Raw genomic sequence first — 20,186 nt, 5'->3', positions numbered from 1 at the left:
TATGTTGTCTCGCATTGTGTCTCCCCAGATGACCGGAGGATGCTTGGAGAACTGAGGTCTGAGGGGAGTGGAGCTTTTTTATTGTAGGTGGAGGTGTTTCCTCAGATGGGGAGGAGCCGAGGTCTCTCAGAGTGCTGGCCTGAAAGACTCCTGGAAAAGACGTTACCGTAAGTGTAACTTGATTTTTTTTCTTCAACCAGCAGGTTGAACGGGTAAAACTGACCTGATTCCTCCATTCACACACTCTGTGGATGGAGGAATCTTCCCCGCTAAGCTATTGTATTCTGACAGCGTGGAAAATCCGACAGGACGGTTGTGCAGAAGTTGATCAGTAGATCAACTTCTGTGCAACCAGCCTGACTATACATGGATTGAAAGTTTGGCATGTCCCTGCTGAACTGGCCGAATTCTGATCCATGTATGGCTGGCCTAACTCCTAATATAGACATAAATGGGCAACACTCCTACAGTAGTGACACTAGAGGTACGCCTCCATTCAGCCACTGGGAGGGGAGAGTTCAGCATTGAGAAAAAAAATTTCTGACACCAGTATTTAACCTTCTCTGCCCTAAAAAACAAAAACATTTTTTGATTTTAGATAGAAGTTTGACACCTATGCTTTGAAACAGGCTTGCCCTCCACCCTGTCCGCAACCTAAAACCTCCCTGTAGTAACTTTTTAGATTGTTTGTTTATTTTTTCCTTCACTTCCTGTCCTGTAGACATACACTATATTGCCAAAAGTATTGGTCGGCCTGCCTTTACACGCACCTGAACTTTAATGGCATCCCAGTCTTAGTCCGTAGGGTTCAATATTGAGTTGGCCCCGCCCTTTGCAGCTATAACAGCTTCAACTCTTCTGGGAAGGCTGTCCACAAGGTTTAGGACGGTGTCTATGGGAAGGTTTGACCATTCTTCCAGAAGCACATTTGTGAGGTCAGGCACTGATGTTGGGAGAGAGGGCCTGGCTCACAGTCTCCACTCTAATTCATCCCAAAGGTGTTCTATTGAGTTGAGGTCAGGACTCTAACCATGTCTTTATGGACCTAGCTTTGTGCACTGGTGCGCAGTCATGTTGGAACAGAAAGAGGCCATCCCCAAACTGTTCCCACAAAGTTGGGAGCATGAAATTGTCCAAAATGTCTTGGTATTCCGACGCCTTAAGAGTTCCCATCACTGGAACGAGGGGGCCAAGCCCAACCCCAGAAAAACAACCCCACACCATAATCCCCCCTCCACCAAACTTTACACTTGGCACAATGCAGTAAGGCAAGTACTGTTCTGTCATCCTTCAAACCCAGACACGTTCATCAGATTGACGTTCATCAGACAGAGAAGCATGATTGGTCATTCCAGAGAACACTTCTCCACTGCTCTAGAGTCCAGTGGCGGCGTACTTTACACCATTGCATCCAACTCTTTGCATTGCACTTGGTGATGTCAGGTTTGGATGCAGCTGCTCGGCCATGGAAACCCATTCCATGAAGCTCTCTACACACTGTTGTTGTGCTAATCTGAAGGCCACACCAAGTTTGGAGGTCTTTAGCTATTGACTCTGCAGACAGTTGGTGACTTCTGCACATTGTGTGCTTCAGCATGCGCTGACCCCACTCTGTCTTTCTAGTTGACCGTGGAATATTTACTAACAAGGAAATGTCACGGATGGACTCATTGCACAGGTGGCAACTATCACGGGACCACGCTTGGAGTCACTGAGCTCCTGAGAGTGACCCATTCTTTCACCAATGTTTGTAGAAGCAGTCTGCATGCCTAGGGGCTTGATTGTATACACTTGTGGCCATGGAGGTGATTGGAACGCCTGAATCCAATGATTTGGAGGGCTGGTCCAGTACTTTTGGCAATATAGGGTAACAAAGTGAGAGGATATGTTTCTAATATGAGGGATATCCCCTTTTAGACAGTTGTCACTAGTAGAAGTGCCCCCATTGGAAAATTTCTCTGTATTGTTCTGGTGGCAGCTCAAAAAATTTGGATTTACCCTCATTTTACCTTCATTTTCATTCCCTGAGCAAATGTTGAAACGGAGAATCTCCCTAAGGGAAAAAAAAATTTTGCCTTTAGTACATTAGTGTAGTACTCAAACCTCTCTTTTTTTTTTTTTTCACAAAATGATATTTCTGTAAGCCAGTAAACCATAGGACAATATCTGATTCAAGAAGCATGCAGAAACAATTGAAGGTTGTTCTGCACTGCTTCCCTGAACCTCCAGTCGCAGAGTGCGCAATTATAACTTCATACAAAGTTCCCTGATCCCCCTCCTCGGGACTTCATAGCCAATGATGCCAAGTGCCAGCATGCATGTGTGCCATGTTCAGTCCACTCTGGCTGCTTGTGCATGATGGCTCAGGAGGCACACTAAGGGCCCTTTCACACCTAATGCAGTTGGATGCATTTTGGACTGCACTCCAACTGCATACCATCTAAAACCCAGGCTATCCTATAGGCATAGCTCACACCATTACAGTGAAGTGCAGTGCAGAAAAGTACAGCATGCTGTATTTTTCTGCACCACAAACGCACTGCAACGCATCACAGTACACATAGAAGCCCAAAGGAAGGAAAGGAAGTGACCTCACAGGTCAAATACAAATAGAAAACTGTATGTAAAACACGCATCAAATGCATGCATAGGTACAAGGAAAAAATGCGCAATTACATACAGTTTCTGGTGTGAATGGGCCCTAACTTGGTTTTAAGCCCCTCTCCTTCTTGAGCATTATCAAAGCGGCAGTGGCTCCATGGGACCTTGCAAGGGAAGAGAGCAGTCTATGGATCTGCTCAATCAGGAAGAAAGGAAAGCTTTTAAAGAAAGAGAAGGCAAGTGCCCGGGTCAGCTGCTATAATTAATAAAAATGTAGGGTTTAATAACGCTTTAATGCTGTGTCACTGTTGGACGGAGAGCTGTGGCTGTGTGCATTTTGAAGTGTTACATCTCTTATATAGGTCATTTATTGGAGTGAGAGAAGTGATGATTCATAGACTATTCATCAGCCAAATGCAGTCATTCTCTGCACCAGCCAATCTGTGGGATTCTTCGTTTTCCCTTCTACCTGCTGTGTGTGTTTGAAGATGTTTTTAGATATATACATTGGCTTCAGAATTCATTACAACAAGCTTGTGTATATGACTCTGCACCATATGTCTATGAATGTATTGATCTAGCAATGGCAATTTCTTTTTCATTATTATCTTGAACATCTACACTAACCAAGTTCTGTGTTTCAAATGTGCCTAAACCAAATCGGTTGCTGCCATTACTGGCCGCTTCCTAAATATGCTTGTTGCCTGGCTGTTAACCTAATCCCCCCCCCAGATTTAAAGCCAGTGATATGGAACAGAAAAAAGTTAGATCAGAATTCTGTATGCTGACTTGTTCAGGGTTGGTAATTCAAAGTATGCTTTTCAGGAGGTGGCCTCTGTTTCGCACAGGAAAAGTTTTCTTCCAAAGGGGTTTTCCATCTTCTCTCATATATTGCCTAAATATTTTATTGCCACCAGCTTATAGCAGAAGTACACCGACACAAAATAGAAATAATAAAATGTAGTTATTATGGGTACTTATATAATGCCGTCAATTTACACACACACACACTTTCGTATATTCACATCAGTCCCTGCCCTCAAGGAGCCTACAATCTTAGGTCCCTAGCTCACATTCATACATACATACTAGGTAAACAGAGTAAAAAAGTGAGCGCTAATCAGTTCAGCAGCTGTACACTCAAGGCAACCAGTAAAACCTCAATAAATAGTATCAAAGAAATAGTGCAGCGCTTAAATCAATAGTCCTCAGTCATTCCCGATCAGTGGATGTTCCTCAATACGGAATGTAAGAAATGCCCACTCACCAGAACCACACTTGATACAGTGCAGTGTATGAATGTTATTCCCTGGTGTCACTGGAAGTGTGCATCTGGTTCAGCCCTTGAAAGAATATCCCTCTTTAGATCAGACAGGTCCAGGGTCACAGCAATTAAGGCCCCGACATAGAGTTCCCCTTAAGGGATGTATGGGTGTTGCTTTTGCAGTAATAGAAACCTCCCACTCTGGATGGAATCGGAGTAACACAGCTTCTGAAAAAAGTTTTCTTTCAAAGGGGTTTTCCATCTTCTCTCATATATTGCCTAAATATTTTATTGCCACCAGCTTATAGCAGAAGTACACTGACACAAAAAAATAGAAATAATAAAATGTAGTTATTATGGGTACTTATATAATGCTGTCAATTTACACACACACACACTTTCGTACATTCACATCAGTCCCTGCCCTCAAAGAGCCTACAATCTAAGGTCCCTAACTCACATTCATACATACACACTAGGACCAGTTTTAGACAGGAGCCGATTAACCTACAGGTCTTTGGAGTGTGGGAGGAAAGCAGAGTACTCGGAGGAAACCCACGCAGGCACAGGGAGAACATGTAAACTCTGTGCAGGTGGTGTCGTGGTTGGGATTAGAACCGACAACCCTAGTGCTGCTAGGTGGAAGTGCTAACCACTTAGCCTCTGTGCTGTTTGCCACATTGTGCTAGTATGCACAGCATATTGGTATGTTACAGCAGGCTTACCTTTGCAGTGATCCATTCAAGGTCTGCAGTGTCAGCGCTCTTCCTTTTTTTTTTTTCCTTTATGGTTGAACTGGATGGACTTTTTGTCTCTTTTCAGCCAGACTAATGCAGGCCATAGATGGGGAGAAAAACGGCCGATTTTTCGTCCGAAAATAAAACCGGCCGATTATCTTCTCGTTAGTGGACGATTTTGTCGGCCGTTTTTCGTGTATTTTGGACTTTCAGATTATCGGTGATGTTGGAAAATTTTCGAAAAACGCCCGACTTTATCCTCATTGATGGTCAAAAACGAACGATCGTTTTCCGAAAAAGGATCACAAAGGTCACAAAATGACATCATTTCCCGTTATAGGTTACTCATTAATCGGCCGATTTTCGTAATAATTGGTGGTCAGGTAAGTTTTTTAGACCGACCGATAGTTCGTTAATCGGCCGAAAATCTGCCGTTTTTCTCCCCATCTATGGCCTGCATAACTTGGAGTCTTCAGCGTTCTGATTGGTCAGATTGACTTATGTTCACAGAAATGAATCCTCCTTGACACAGAAGTGTGCTAAGAGTGTACACTGAGCTGCACATTTGCCCATCAGTTCCCTGTTTCATTAAGCAGCATGATGTAGTTGGTATGGTAGGCACGGATTATAATAACCATAATAATCATGGTGTCAGCCTTTTAGGATTAAGGAGGTTTACCACTACTGTAAGTAAATGGGAGTAAAGTTGACACTGTTGTGTTTAAAAACCACATGTTAAAATAGCTGGGTGGTTTCAAGTGCAGAGAATGGCATCTCATTGCACCCACTGAAATCAGAGCCCAGACTGCTGCATGTTTTATGTGCATTGCTTACTTCGCCAAATGGGCAGCAGCTCAAATGTCTCAGTGAGCACTAAAACCCCCAAAAGTAAGTGCTTGGGTAAAAGTACTCAAGTGTTTATAATTCTTGTAGCTACCAGACCAAGTTAGTACAGTGACTAAGTCGGCAGCATTGTGGTACTGCATTAATGCTTGGACTTTGTAAGTTCTTTTGCTTGAACAGGCTTCCTTGGATGCTCTTCTTATACTCCACAACTGTATTGATGGCTCAATTGCCTTTCACCCAAGTAAGCCCTCCATTGTGTCTGACTGTGACTGTGGTAGGAATATTAATGTGTAAGGTCTTCTGAGGCAAAGAATGATTTGAATGCTTATAGATACTCTGTCCTTTGCTGAAAATGATGTGATATGTTGGTGCTATATAATTGAGTAACATAAGTAAACATAAACGATGCCTTACATGGAAAAACTGGTTTTTCCAGCACAAATACAACATGTTTAGGTTGTAAATATTGATCCCCAGCCAGATGGAAACATGGTGTTCCCTAAATGAATAGGGAAACCTAGTTTCCCACTCAGCAAATTGTACTCCTGCACAAAAGCATACATAAAAGTACAGAAGCCTTGCATTTCATATACCAATATTATATGGCCAAAAGTGTGTGTCCATCTGGCCATCACACCTATGTAAGCTTGGTGGGCATCCATTCTAAAACCAAGGACATTTTAATATGAAGTTTCTTTCATTTACAGATATAACAGCCTCCAAGATTTTGAATTGTGTCTGTGGATTTGTATTCATTCATCCAAAAAAAGCATTTGTGAGGTCAGGTAGGAAGGATGAGAGGACCTGGCTCATGATCTGCATTTTAATTTATCTCAAAGGTCTTCAGTATTGTAGTTGTCAGGGCTTTGTGCAGACCACCCGAGTTCCTCCACATCAAACTTCTCAAACTATGTTTTTGTGGAGATGGCTTTGTGCACAGGGGCACAGTCATGTTTAAACAGAAGTGCCTTCTTCAATGATGGTAACACAAGGTTAGAAGAAAACAATGGTGTAACATGTCTGGAGCCCCCTGAGGACACTTAGTATGGGCTGCAGAAAGCCTACACTGGATGGATTTGGGATTCTGGACTAGTGTACTACAGCAATACATAAATAACAATTGGTCCTTTTGAGCTGGTTGGCTGTGCTCCCTATATGCATTTCAGAGTGTCATGTTTAGGTTTGTATGAAATTTACCTTTTTGCTGCCTTGACTTTATTAAACCAGAGTCTGATTGGCTGCTATGGGTTACTGCACTTTTCATTTGTGACTTTGGTAAATAAACTGAAGGTCTCTATATGTTTACTTGTTGAATATTTGTATTTATTTTCTTTGTGTTTGGGTTTCTTAAACAGTATTGTGTTTTAATATTATGAGTCCAGGAAAGATGAGGATAGGAGAGTTTTTCTTTGACATAGTTCCTCACTCCAAAATATTTTTAATATTCTTGTTTGGTTATTTCAGTCATGTTTTAAGAAGGGGGGTGTGGAGGGGAAGGTTAACATTTCAAAGTGCTCCCTTACCTAAACAATTGGGAAGGAAGGTGTTATTGTTCGGGTCTGCAGCCTATGCCCATACTCATTTCCCAGTGATGCAGGGGGGTCTGGCAAATTCCAGAAGCCAAGGGGATGCACAGATTTACTTGGCCAACACAGTCCCATTGGTTGCTCTAATGATTGCCTCCTTATAATTTTGTAGCCCAGGAGAAGCCATAGTATTGGTTGTTAATGGGGTTGAGACATGCTTGAAGTAGTGGATCCCCTCAGATGCCAAAATGTATTACATCCTTTTTCTATATGCAGGACATGTGCTGTTTGGGTCCTATTTTGGGTAGGTTTGGTTAGACGGCATAATTCCCATTGACTGTCTTTTACTTTTGAGGTGGCAACACTTTCTTAAACGTTTACAAAGAATATTACCGTATATAAAAAAGAAGAACCTGCTGATTACAGTTACATAAAATTGTATGCGGTATATGGAGAACATCTTTAAAGTGGAACTTCACTCTCTCAATCAACATTGACTATTTTTAAGCCTTATGCTGTTAGCATTAGTAAATAGGAAAGTATATCATATTGTTTGAAACTTTTTTTTTTTCTTTTTTTTTTTTTTTTACATTTCTTTAGTTACTTCCTGGTTTATTGCCTAGGCAAATGTTATACATCCCAGGAGTCTTCAGGAGAGGAGGAGGGGCTTTTTCAGCTAAGCCTCCTGACTGTATGTGTATCTGTAAGGGCAGTTGGATTCCAGGAAGTAATTGCTACATGTATCATCTGCCCTTACCCAGGATAGCTATGGTCAGAAATGCCCAGGGGGGTGTTCTTCAAAGTGATTTCTCAGCAAATTAAAGCAAGGAGACATGGATGGATGGGGGAGTTTGCTTTGAATATTAAAAATTAAATGGTGCTTTTAGTTTGTGGTGCTCAAATACAGTGTAGTTCTGCTTTAAAGTGTACATGTGACCTGTCTATGCACATTAAAATATTTACATAAAAAACAGCTCTAAAACAAGCTGTCCCTGACCTCTTTAGCTGCTTGTACTGAAAAGTAATTCCTTCCTAAAGATCCTCAAAGCTGAAACAGGTCATCACTGACCTGTGTAGCTGCTTGTAATGCGGAGTAGTTCATTCTCAAGGATCCTCAAAAACTAACATGCCATCCTGACCTCTCAAGCTGATTCTACTATCAAAACCATTCACGCTCAAAGATACCCCAAAATCAAAACAGTTTGGTTTCAGCCAGTACCTGACTGCTTAGAAACACTTGCTATGTATTGACATTAGAGGCCTGGCAGGCTGCCAACATTCTGGTGCAATAAAAGTAATAGAATTAGGGTCCATTCACAAGGGGCACTTGACTGTGTGGCTCATGCAGGTCTGTGTTTTTCTGCCGTGGGAATGCACAGGTGTTACCTGCATCTCTGTACTGGCAGTCCATAGAAGTCTATTGGGACACACGGCTGCATGGACAGAGCTGCCCAATATGACTTGCAGGTACATGTCCCCAAATGCACATCTGTCTGTGCAGCCACTTGTCCCAGTAGAGACTTCTATGGACTGCCAGCACGGGGATGCCTGAAACAACTGTGCATCTCCATGCCAGGAAAACATGGACCTGCACGGGGCATGCAGTCAAGCACCCCGTGTAAATGGGTTCCTTAGAAGCAAAGATTTCAGTGCATATGTTGTAAACATTCAGGGCTCATTCACATAATTTATTTGATGCATTCACTGTTTTTGACACCGCAACTTAGTTCTGTCGGTAGATGCTTTGGGGTGCCATTGAATGGCTGTGTATCATACCAGTGCACTACATGAGTACTGTGGTAACAAGCGCGTAACTGCAAATAGATGTGTGAAGGGGCCCAGAATATGAATTTCTCCAGAATGCTGAATAGCTACAGAGGTGAATGATAGGGCAGTTTTTTTGTAAAAGTACTTTTATGGCTTGTTTAGGAAATGTAAATAATTTTATTCCTAGATTGTAAGCTCGAAAGAGCAGGGCCCTCAATCCCCTCATGTTTTGTATTGTATTGGTATTGTTCTGTCACATGTTCTGTCTCCCTTTGTAATGTACAGTGCTGAGCGAACTATTGGCGCTTTATAAATACTGTATAATAATAATAATTGTGTAAAGTGTGGTCAAAGGTTCACTTTAGTGTCTTGATGGAGTGTTTAGTTGTTTACTGTCTGGTTTGAAATGGTACTGCATCCTAGTTTTAGTATTTAGTTCACCGCTTCCCGTAGAGCTTGTAGTGGATCTTCTATGGATCATAGACATGGATTCATTTAACTGTATCCTACATGAGAGCCAAGAGGACAGTCTGAGCCGTCGGGCAGCTTATGTAGCTCTGTGAACTGTATGATTCAAGTAAATTGAAATTGACAAAGCAAAATGATTTGTATGTTTATCAAGTTCATGGAAAGTACATTGTATTGTTTGGCATCCATAAACGCACGCAAGCATAATGTCACTGTAGGTAAAGAGATCGAACTTAAAGGAAGTTTATTTGTAAATAATTGTATTCCTCATTGTGATGCAGTATTCCCTAAATACTTTGTTCCTTTTTACAGTGTTGCGGTTTGCTGCTGGACTCTCCCCTCCATTCGCAGGATATGAGACTTGAAAGAAGACGATGCATACAGGTACATGCACTTTATGGAGTTGTCTATACATATCAATGGATGGTCCTAGTGTTCTAATTTGGATTGCATTTCCAGTTGTGTTTTGCTCAAACTAAAGCCCACAAACCTTGTAGGGTTCTGATCTTTTGGAAACAAACTTTCAGACCCGAAAGCGATTCACCAAATTTGCAAATGTGTTTGCCCAACATGTTTACTACATGTCTGATAAGCTGTACCATGTGGTGTTTGCTTGTTGCTGTTTTGTCTCTGTTTTCACCAGCCCAGATAAATAGAAAGCCAACAGGTTTTACAACCAGTTTGGTCTTTTTTATTATGTTGGTCTATGGTCAGACTGATACAATTTTCAAACTTTATACGTGGTAAAATTGTAATCCTATGTAACCGTTTTTTGTACATTTTTTTTTTTTACCTCTTTTAAAAAAAGCTTTAATGGTTTTATGTCAATTATATTAGATCATTTTTTAACCAGCTGTGGATATTGGGTGTGCTACACATGCCTAAATAAACTTTAATGATGCATATTGCATTCCTGCATAGAAACCAGTCAGCTTCCAGGTTTTATTGACAAAGCTTAACTGAACAAGCTGAAGTTAGACGCTGATTGGCTGCCATTCACAGCTGCACCAGATTCTGCTCCAGTTATAGTAAATCTCTCCCCGGGCATCTGTGTCCTTTCCTTCAGCTACTCCCTCCCTTTGCAATTGCCGGCATTTCTCGGCTGTCATTTTGACAACAGGGGTTTGCTGTGTGAACACAGAAGCTGCTGAAAAAAATAACCCTCGGACATGGTATTTATAAACCCTCTTCAGACTGAAGTGAGAAAATCCAAAGTAACGTTGTTACTTCTTCTGTATTTACTATGTTTCATCTGCAGATCATAGGGATGAACTTTATTCTGCGTATGTTAGTGAATGCAAACTGACCATTGATTTGTCTTCTTAAAAAAAGCCTTGTAAGCTGCTTCAAAACATGTGCCCTGATGTGAACATTTTTACATGAAGTTATGAATGTTGCTAGCAACTGTTAATTGTAATGTAACTTTTTGGGAAGTTTTATGCTTCATTCACACTTGTGTGACTTGCCATGCGACTTTGGACACACGGGACACAAAGTCGTGTACCGGGTCGCAGCTCTTGTATTTCAATGGAAGCCATTCAAATCCATGCGACTTAAAAAAAGGTTACGCGCTAATTTTATGCGACTTTCATGTGGCTTGAGTGCTAAAGACTGAAATGTAAACTCTCAAAAGTCGCATGAAAGTTGTACCCTAATGTTATCAATGTGACAGTTGTACAGCAATCACAGTGAAAGTCGAATCCAAGTTGCACCCATCCAAAGTTGTATCATAAAGTCGCAATGGAAATAGCATGACTTTGAAGTTGCATATGTGTGAATGGAGCCTTAGTCTTTCTTTGATTTCTAGAAAAATTTTTTTTTTTTTTTTCTGGAAAAGATTCATAATTCTCAAGAAATTTAAGCTTCCTACTTGACCTTAAGTGGCCTTTTTTGTGTTCATGGTTTAGCTTTTAAATATAGAGGGACTAATGATTCATTTTTTGTTTTCTTTTAATTTATGCTAAGAGCTTTGGTGAAAAAAAAATTAACACGTTTATGCCTATTAGGTATTGTTGTTGATCATGATTTTTTTTTTTTTTTTTAGTTCAACAGTAAGGCTTTGTGTGTTTGCTTTCATAGCATGCCTAAGCTTATATGACGATGAACTGAATGCGTCATAGTTTTGTTTTTTATTATTTTATAAACTTATTTATTTTTTTGTTAATGCTTTGAAGTTCTAACATGGTACATTTCATTGTCAGTTTTTGAGGCTTTGTACATTGTTTGCTTTCGTAGCATGCCTAAACCTATATGAAGATGAACTGTTTGAGTCATTGTTGTGTGTTGTTTTATTTATTTATTTATTTATTTTTTTTTATTGGTTTGTTATTTGGTATTATAATTTGGTTGGGTTAAAGTTCCAATGCAGTTTTCGTTGTTGGCATAGCCTTCTGACATGTCTTTGTGCTGTATTAAAATATATCTAACACCAAGCCTTTTTTAGCAAATTTATCTAGCAGAGACACAAACCGCCATTAGCACCATAACCCCCCCCCCCCCCCCAAAAAAAAGAGAAAAAAAGAAAAAAAAAAGTGCCAGGAATTGCTCGATGTGCATTAAAGTGGTTCTAGAGGCAGAAGGTGAATGAAGATAAAAAAAAAAATCTTCAGTAGGCAGCGTCTCCTCAGTGCCCCCAATACTTACCTCAGCCCCCCCCCCCCATACTTACCGCCGCTGACTTGTTCTCACCGCATCACTATCTGTGTATAAACAGAAGTTCTAGTGACGCACTTCCAGTCCGCGGCTGGTGTAGGCTTGCGTTCCAGTGCCCCAGGCCATGTTTAATGTTCTACACAACTCCCCACAGGTATTAGATTTGACCCTATGTGGGTCCACCTTTGTAAGTTTCCATTTTTCAGTAATCTTCCCAGCTAGCTCTTTTATATTATACTCTTTATTAGCTTGTGAAGTGGACTATGCTTAACATATCAGGCGTTTTGGCAAGACATTACTTTTGTTATGGTTTAGGTGGAGAATAGCCTTTGTACATCTATGGCCTCTGACCACTGACATGGCCCATGAGCCCCCCCTTTCTGTGTGACAATTGGAGGGGCCTGTGTGATGGAAAGAGAGAGTATATATATCTAGGTATGACATATGCTGGCTTGCTCAGCTTTAAAGAAGGGGCTATGCCCCCGAAACGCATTGGTTTGGAAGGATCACATGTCTACACGCAGCCTCCACCCTCTGTGGCATCTTGTGTTTTTAATGTCTTTTATTTTTCTACTCTTGTGGGTCTCCACTTAGCATTCATTGGATTTTATACAAAATAAATTGCTGGTAATGCACTAGTTTGTGCCTTCCTGTTCTTTCTTTTTTGAACTCTGGTAGTTACAACAGGTTATGGGTGAGTCCTTACTGTCCTCCAGTATGATGCAGGACTGTTGGCCCTGCATTGTACTTGATGACAGAATGCAACTGCTGGTCAGAGTTTCTTGGAGAAGAGAGTTCAGTGTACCCTTGTACAGATGGAGGGAGCCTTCTGGAGCGAGGAATAAGGCATTACATCTTATCCTTCTATCCTAGAGCCTGGTACATATTTCCCAGCAGGCTGAAGGAAGAGAAAGGAGGACAGGCTCACTGTACTATGTGATGTTAGCACAGTGATCTCCCCGCTGTGTTATTGTGTTCTAACAGGGACTGACCATCAACCCCACCTTTCCTGCCAGAACATGACGGTCACCGCTTGCAGCCATTGGCTGAGAGTGCTGATCGGATGCCAATCAGCTGCTGGTTTTCCAGCATGCCTGTTCAACAAAAGTGGCCCAGGCTGATGTACATACCAGCCAAATGTCAGCCGGTTTGTGTTGAACTGGCTGATATTTGGCCCATGTGTACCAGGCTGTAGACTTCATGAGCATTTAAACTTCGCAGTGTGTTGACCCCCTCTTTCAGTGAAGTCTTTTGCCAGTCCATGAAATATCTGCTGTTTTATTTTCAGAAAGTGTCAAAAGTGTCCGAATTATACATTTTTGTCTTTTGAAAGTGTTTTTACCTTCTAGGGAGCACAGGTTCCTAACTATATGGTCCGGTTTTGTCTGCCATTATTGCTGTTGCTTGAGCTGAACAACTTCATTTTTGCTGCAATGCAATGTTTAACAGGTTAAATGTTCTTGGCGGTGTGTACATTCTTAATCTGTTCATTTTTACACCAAACTGAAAATGTGTCTGTGGCAAGCTCCCTCCCACCCTTGCATCTGTCACACATGGAGCCTCCGCTTCAATTTTGACTGGCAAATTTGGATATGTGAGCACTGAAATCTGTTTCTTTTGTATGTCAGGTTGCTGCGAGAGGTACCACTCAGAAATTCAACTGAAATCCTTTGTCGGTTATCAATGTTTAGTTTAAACTCCAGGCAGACATAAAAGACACAAACCAGTGCAGCTCAATATTTATTAATACATCATTACATGTGTTTCATTTAAATGCAAGGGTTGTAAGTACCTGAATTCAGTCTTGTGTCAGCTACTACCAGCCCCTATATAGCAGAGCTCATACTGGGAAATGAAACCGCAGCACAAGAAGCCAGTCAGCTATGCTGATGCTCTAATAATGGACATGCTGATAGGAAGAGAGAGCAGAGTGATAGGTTCATCAGTCTGTTGCTTCTCCTTCACTGCCCAGCCATAGACTGGGGGAAGAACAAGACCTGCAAGTGTAAGTAAATGCAGCTGGTCGAGTGCGCAGCTTTAAGAGTTTAAAGTAGGTGTCTATTGGTCAGATTTGCTTATAAGTTCATGCTTTGGCATCTGGCTCCTCTTGTTAATCAGGCCATAGATGAGTCGAAAACCGAGTGAAAATTCTTGTGGATTATCAGGTCTTTAATTTTTCACATCATTAGTGTGCCAGCTGTGACATGCGATTTTTCTTGCCGCATCAAAAGTGCCTGATCCAGCTTGCTGCATTTTATTTAGAAAAACGAAACAAATGATGGCACAATCGTATGCACCGTTTTTGTTTTTCGCTCTACAGAACATCCAGTTTTCTATGGCAGACCTCAGTCAGCAACATAATCAAAGTGTAAAGTGCAGGATTTGGATGATGACTATGTATATGTTCAGATATGATTGTCTAAACTGCTGTGTTGTTTGAAAGGTGTCTCTGCTATAATGATGAGATGAAAGATGCCTGTAAATTACATATGATGGACATATCCATGACACCTGGCTATAAGTACCTTGTCATGTTAGCAGACTGCCCTCCTGGATTTATCTATAGCAAGAACATAGGTAGATGTTTCCAGCTGATTGGTATTGTTCCTCGGAGATGCTGCTGATAATGGGAGGGTCTGCCTAATACCTATAGTCGCTCACACAGGCGATCATGTCTAGTTACTTCCTTCTTCAGAGATGAACAGTCTGTCTGGACAAAGTATCAACTGTTGGTTCTTCATTTCCTACATAAGGTGATGTTGCTCGTTCACACTTGCTTTGGTCACTAAAGAGCAACCTGATTTTTGGATAGCATTTCAGAAAGCAATTGACAGGCAGAGAGGAGGCGCTGTATCGCCTCCTCACTGCATAATTTAACCCTTTGAAACCCGCACTAGCAACCGCATGCATTGCATTCAGCTGCTGGGTGCTTGCAGAGCAGCCCCATTCACTTGAAAGGGTTGCATTTGGAGGGTACTATGCCTGGCAAAAGTCAAGCATCGTGACCATGGCAAGTGTATACCCCCGGCTGCTGCCTCTGGATCTAAAGGGGGGTGGTAAAACAAAGGTCAACATGGGGTTTTACTACTCCTCAACCACTAGTTGATGTGCATGAACCCTAAGGTGGACTGGCTGGAGGGAGGGCCAATATGCCACTTCAACTCCTGTAGATGTTGGTCTAAGAAAGCAAATGTCACCCAGTTACGGCCGATCATACATTCTTATTCTTTGTTGGTGGGCCTAGAATGGACAGTTGTTATAAGGGTGGTAACCAAATAGCTTGCAACTCAACAGTAAATTAAGTCCTTTTTCCAGCTGTTGCAAAATTGTTTATTGCACTGGTTATACTGGGTATGGAGCTGTCCGGTTTTGGCACCTTTTGTAAGACACTTGTTTATATTATGCAGCAATCCTCTTCAGCTTGCCATAGAAAGACTGTAATGCCGGTCAGTCTTCTGGAAATGTAGATTCATCTCTGAAAGATGACCACTCAACTGATATGTTTTACCTCATTATCAGAACTCTAGGTACAGGTATTCAGTGTGTTCATTGATCTCACCTTTGGGCAATGCAGATTATCATTGGGGACAAACGGTAAGTAGTTGTCCTGTTGGTGTTGTCAGAAAAGGGGAATTACTTGAGACTAAATATGCAAGTAGCTAACATTGGATGGACACCATTCAAACCAACCCAGAGAGTCCAGTGTGTAAGATGGCCCCAGCCACTGCTCTGGCCATACCTACTGACGTGTTTCACCATGCCCACTGGGGCTTGGTCACAGAGGTGTGACCATCTCCTGGGGGAGGGGCAAAACGCATCAGAGGGCATGGCCGGAGCAGTGGCTATGGCCAGAGCAGCGGCTGAGGCCATTTTACACACCGGACTCTGTGTTGGTCCTTCATTGAATTGGAGCTCTTCATCTTTACAGCGGTGCCATAAGGCCTTCTCTGCAGTTTGTAGCTAACATTGGGGGTGATTTACTAAAACTGGAGAGTGCATTATTTGCTGCAGCTGCGCATGGTAGCCAATCTTCTAACTTCAGCTTGTTTAGTTAAGCTTTGACAAAAAACATGGAAGTTGATTGGTTTCTTTGCAGAGTTGCACCAAAGTTTACACTCTCCAGTTCTGGTAAATCAACCCCATTGTGACGTTAAAATTTGGGGTGGGCAGTCACATTAATCTTTAGGGCATTTGTTGTACACAGAAACATTTGTACAGTTAAAGCGACTGCCTCATACAAGTTCTAAAAATGGTTGGCTATAAAGAGACCCAGTAATGTTGGTATGTCCTGCTGCCTGTACCACTCTTTAGAAGGGCTATTGCTGCTGAAGAATATTCTGCACCCGAACCATTTCCTGTTTTATTATATAGCGAGAGTTGCTTTAAAGTGTTTGTTTGGCTGCAGCCAATGATCGACAAAAGTTTTCCAGCATAAGTCGACCACACATTGGCCACACACTGAATGAAATTCAGCCATTCCCTACTGAACAGGTAGAATCTTGATCTGTCTATGGCCAGCTTTAGCCTCTTTGATCTGAAGACTTCATAGTGCTGCTCATGTGAACAGTTGTGACACCAGTTTGATTATTCGGTTGAGAGCACAAGCAACTGTGAGGGTTATCACTCACAGCATGCCTTTAAATGTAACTGTTTCGGGAGGCTGTTATATTGATGATTTTTGGTTCCGCTTTAAGGCCGAGCTCCAACCTTCCCTTCAGTCTTGCACATCATTATTATTATTATTATTATACAGGACTTATATAGTGCCAACAGTTTGCTCAGCGCTTTACATTATGGAGGGAGACAGTACAGTAACAATACAGTTCAGTACAAGAGGGATTAGAGGGCCCAGCTCCTAGGAGCTTACAATCTAGGATCATTTATTTATTTATTACATCGAGTTTATATAGCGCCAAAGGGTTTGCTCAGCGCTGTACAATAGGGGGGACAATACATGGCACAGTACAACAAAAACAGACAGCGTACGAGGGGTAAGAGGGCCCTACTCTTTCAAGCTTACAATCTAGGAGGAAGGGGGTAGTGGAACAATAGGAAGTGGCTGAGGGGAATGAAGTGGTGGGAGGAATGAGGGAGAATGGCAGGTGAGGGTGGGGTAGGCTTCCCTGAAGAGATGGGTTTTGAGGGAGCGCCTGAATGTGGGGAGGGAAGGCGACAGTCGGATGGATTGGGGCAGTGAGTTCCAGAGGATAGGGGAGGACCTGGAGAAGTCCTGCAGTCGTGCATGGGAGGAGAAGACCAGGGAGCAGGATAGAAGGAGGTCCTGTGAGGAGCGAAGGGTATGGGTAGGGTGGTACTTGGGGATCAGGTTGGTGAGGTAGTCAGGGACAGTGTTGTGAACGGCTTTGTAGGTCAGGATTAGAAGTTTAAATTTGATGCGTTGGGCAATCGGGAGCCAGTGGAGGGAGAGGCAGAGGGGGGTGGCAGAGGTGGAGCGGGTGGTGAGGTGGATGAGTCTGGCCGCTGAGTTCAGGATGGTCTGGAGCGGGGAGAGCCTGCACTTGGGTAGGCCAATGAGAAGAGAGTTGCAGTAGTCAAGGCGTGAGATGATGAGGGAGTGTACAAGAAGTTTGGTGGTGTCTGGGGTGAGGAAGGCACGTATCTTGGCAATATTGCGGAGATGGATCATTGACCTGACTCTTTCATTCATTGGATTTCGTTTTTTTTTTCAGTCATGTGGGGTATCTCAATGTCCAGACAGTCTGCCTAGCAACACCCACTTCTCCAGACTGACACCCGTCCATCAAAGCATTTTGATATTTTCCATAACTCCTCCCAAGAGCCAGCCCACTGCTTGCATGAGGACTGAGGGCTGTTGAGAGGGGGTACTGAGTCAGGGTGCTGTGATGTTTCCAGAAAGCTGAAAACAAAGCATATACTCTCTTGAGTTCAGCGTTTCCTCAGTAGCATTTACAAAAACTGCAGCTGGTTTTTAAAGTGGAACCGTACTTCCCTTCAGTGTAGGGTTGCATCATCCTGAAGCTCCCCGCCAGCCACTAACCTCTTTGAGCGACTGCCTTCAGGTTATCCATTGCTGGCTGCTTTCATTGGCCGGCCCGATATGATGCACAGTTCAGTCAGCTACTGCATTGCCCAATTTCTACAGTGAGCTACGTGTGCTCCGCTCACTGTACAGGGGTTAACTGGCAGGTAGGTAACTTTAAGGTAGAAGAGACAAAGCATTTCTTCTCTGTATTATGAATCCTGCCTGTTTGCCCTTTTTTATTTATTACATAGAGTTCTGCTTTAAAATATCCTTCCCTTGACTTGTTTTTAGTTTTCTTAGTCACTTAAGAAAAGTCAAACAGGACTTTCTTGGTATTGTTAGACAGATGAAGAGTTATCCTTTGACAATGTATATAAGAGCATGCAGTGGATGGCCTGTTGTGGTGTTTAATTATTGCTGTGTCAATATTAGCTCATTATAAGAACTGCTGTAGAGCAGAGATAGTTTTCCCGAGCCTAATGTTACAACTTACTGTAGGTCAGTAGGTACAGTCCAACCAAGGCACGACTTCCAGAAGACAACGGGTCCTATTTATGTGGAATGACACAAATGTGTAAAAAGACTCCTGGGAATGGAAAGAATTTGTGACTCAAAGAGTGAGCTTATCGAAAGCACAATCATAGCATATAAACCTTTATAGTAAGTGCAGATGATAAGTGTTCTATTATCATTCTTACATTGTGTGAATGTTTGGACCAGAATCCATAAATACCACAACCAGGTGTTTAAGGGGACCAGCGGGTAAAGGACTAGTATAAGAACAGCAAAAAGAGCATGCACCAGCCTAGTGCACTATTTTTTGCAAGGCATAGTGAACACTGGAGAGAAGTGGATCTGAAATAGAGTTCATACAAATCTCGAGCACCACATCTGAGCACAGGAGGTTGAATTCTGTTTGGCAAAGCACTAATCACCAATTGCAGGCTCTTACAGCAGACCTTTCCCCCACTACTAATTCACAGTACCTTGTTATGCATGCTTTATGTGAAGGCGGCCATGTTGGTAGAGGAGAGAGCTTTTCTCATGTCTAACCCCCTATTTGAAGTATCGGTTAAAAAGAAGAAAGGTGAGGTGGCGGAAGTACAGATCCACAGATTAACTGCACCCATCTGGGTGCAGCTCCCCTCCCCTCCTGCTCTCAGCCAATGAGGAGAGGGCAGGGCGGAACCGAGCCACGCTGTGTGTGTGAATGGACAATGTGTATTCTCAGGAGTGTGGCTCATGAGTGAGCTTGCTCCAGAGGCTTGCTGTTGGGGCACTCGGCAGGGGGGAAGAGCCAGGACTGCTGGCGGGGAACCCAAACAGATAACAATTTTTTTCATTTCAACCTTTAGAATCACTTGAAGTTGGGAAATCCTTGCATCACAGTTCCTCAGGTACAACTTCCTCTCCAGCAAGAACAGTATGCAAGATAGAATAGTGACATCATCAAATGACACTCCAAATCTGGTGAGACTAGCAGTCAAAGGCAGCAGTGTCTTAGATAAAGTAGGGTACTACACTAATAGTATCACTATAGGCAAATTTTTTTTTTTTTTTTTTTAAATTTTTGGATAGAGTAAAGGAGGGTTATAACCCCTGTCAGTTTTTCCCCCATTTGTGCACCATTGGGGAGATTTCTGTTCGCATTCTGTCCCACAGCCAAAACAGGAAGTGAGAGCAAATCCCAGGATGTCACCACTAGTTTCCCTATTGGAAGACTTCCTCTCTATTACTATTCTGATGGCATCCCAAAATTTGGGATTTTTTTAAACTTTCAATGGTAATGGTAAACAGGACAAATAGAGGGTGAATCTCCCTAACAGGGTCACAGACAGTAATTAAACCTGACATGGGTTCTGATTCCTTTCCACACTTTTCAAAACTAAAGAAAGAATAGAGACCCGGTCTGGTTTTTACAGCTATCTGGTTCTGCATTAGATGGATTTCTTCTTTCTGTCACCGTGACATATTTTACCAGACAGAAAGTTAGGGAAAAATCTCTCAACAGAAAGTATTGAAGAAAGAGACCGCCAGGTGACTAGCATTATCCGATGGCTTTCCCATTTCCCTTTTTTTTAATGTTGGGTACAGAACAAGGATGGGGTTATGGATGAGATATGAGACCTTTTTCCTGATCGAGTTCCTTGTGGCAGAAAGAAATTAGAAAAAGGGGCAACACCAGCGCTCTTTATTAATCTCACCCTAATAAACTTTGTAAGGGGAACTTTTACCTGCCATGAGTAACTATACAACATTGCTGTTTATTTAAAGCGGTATTATACCCAGAAGCCAGCATTTATTATATTACAGTTTACCAA

General features: G+C 42.3%; 1 protein-coding gene across 1 annotated transcript in view; it reads left to right on the top strand.

Annotated features, from left to right (window-relative positions):
• Positions 1-20,186, top strand: part of DYRK1A (dual specificity tyrosine phosphorylation regulated kinase 1A) — a 164,573-nt gene that overhangs the window by 45,912 nt on the left and 98,475 nt on the right. The window contains exon 2 of the mRNA XM_089677909.1: positions 9,522-9,593. Coding sequence (XP_089534035.1) covers positions 9,584-9,593 — 10 coding nt within the window. The 5' untranslated portion in view covers positions 9,522-9,583. The remainder of the gene's footprint in view (positions 1-9,521; positions 9,594-20,186) is intronic.

This window comes from Staurois parvus, unplaced genomic scaffold (genome assembly GCF_062004578.1).
Source record: "Staurois parvus isolate SC_StPar_1 unplaced genomic scaffold, SC_StPar_1.0 ptg000195l, whole genome shotgun sequence".
NCBI classification, from domain to species: Eukaryota; Metazoa; Chordata; class Amphibia; order Anura; family Ranidae; genus Staurois; species Staurois parvus.
Note: the sequence above shows the minus strand (reverse complement) of the source record. Positions and strands in the feature narration are given on the sequence as shown.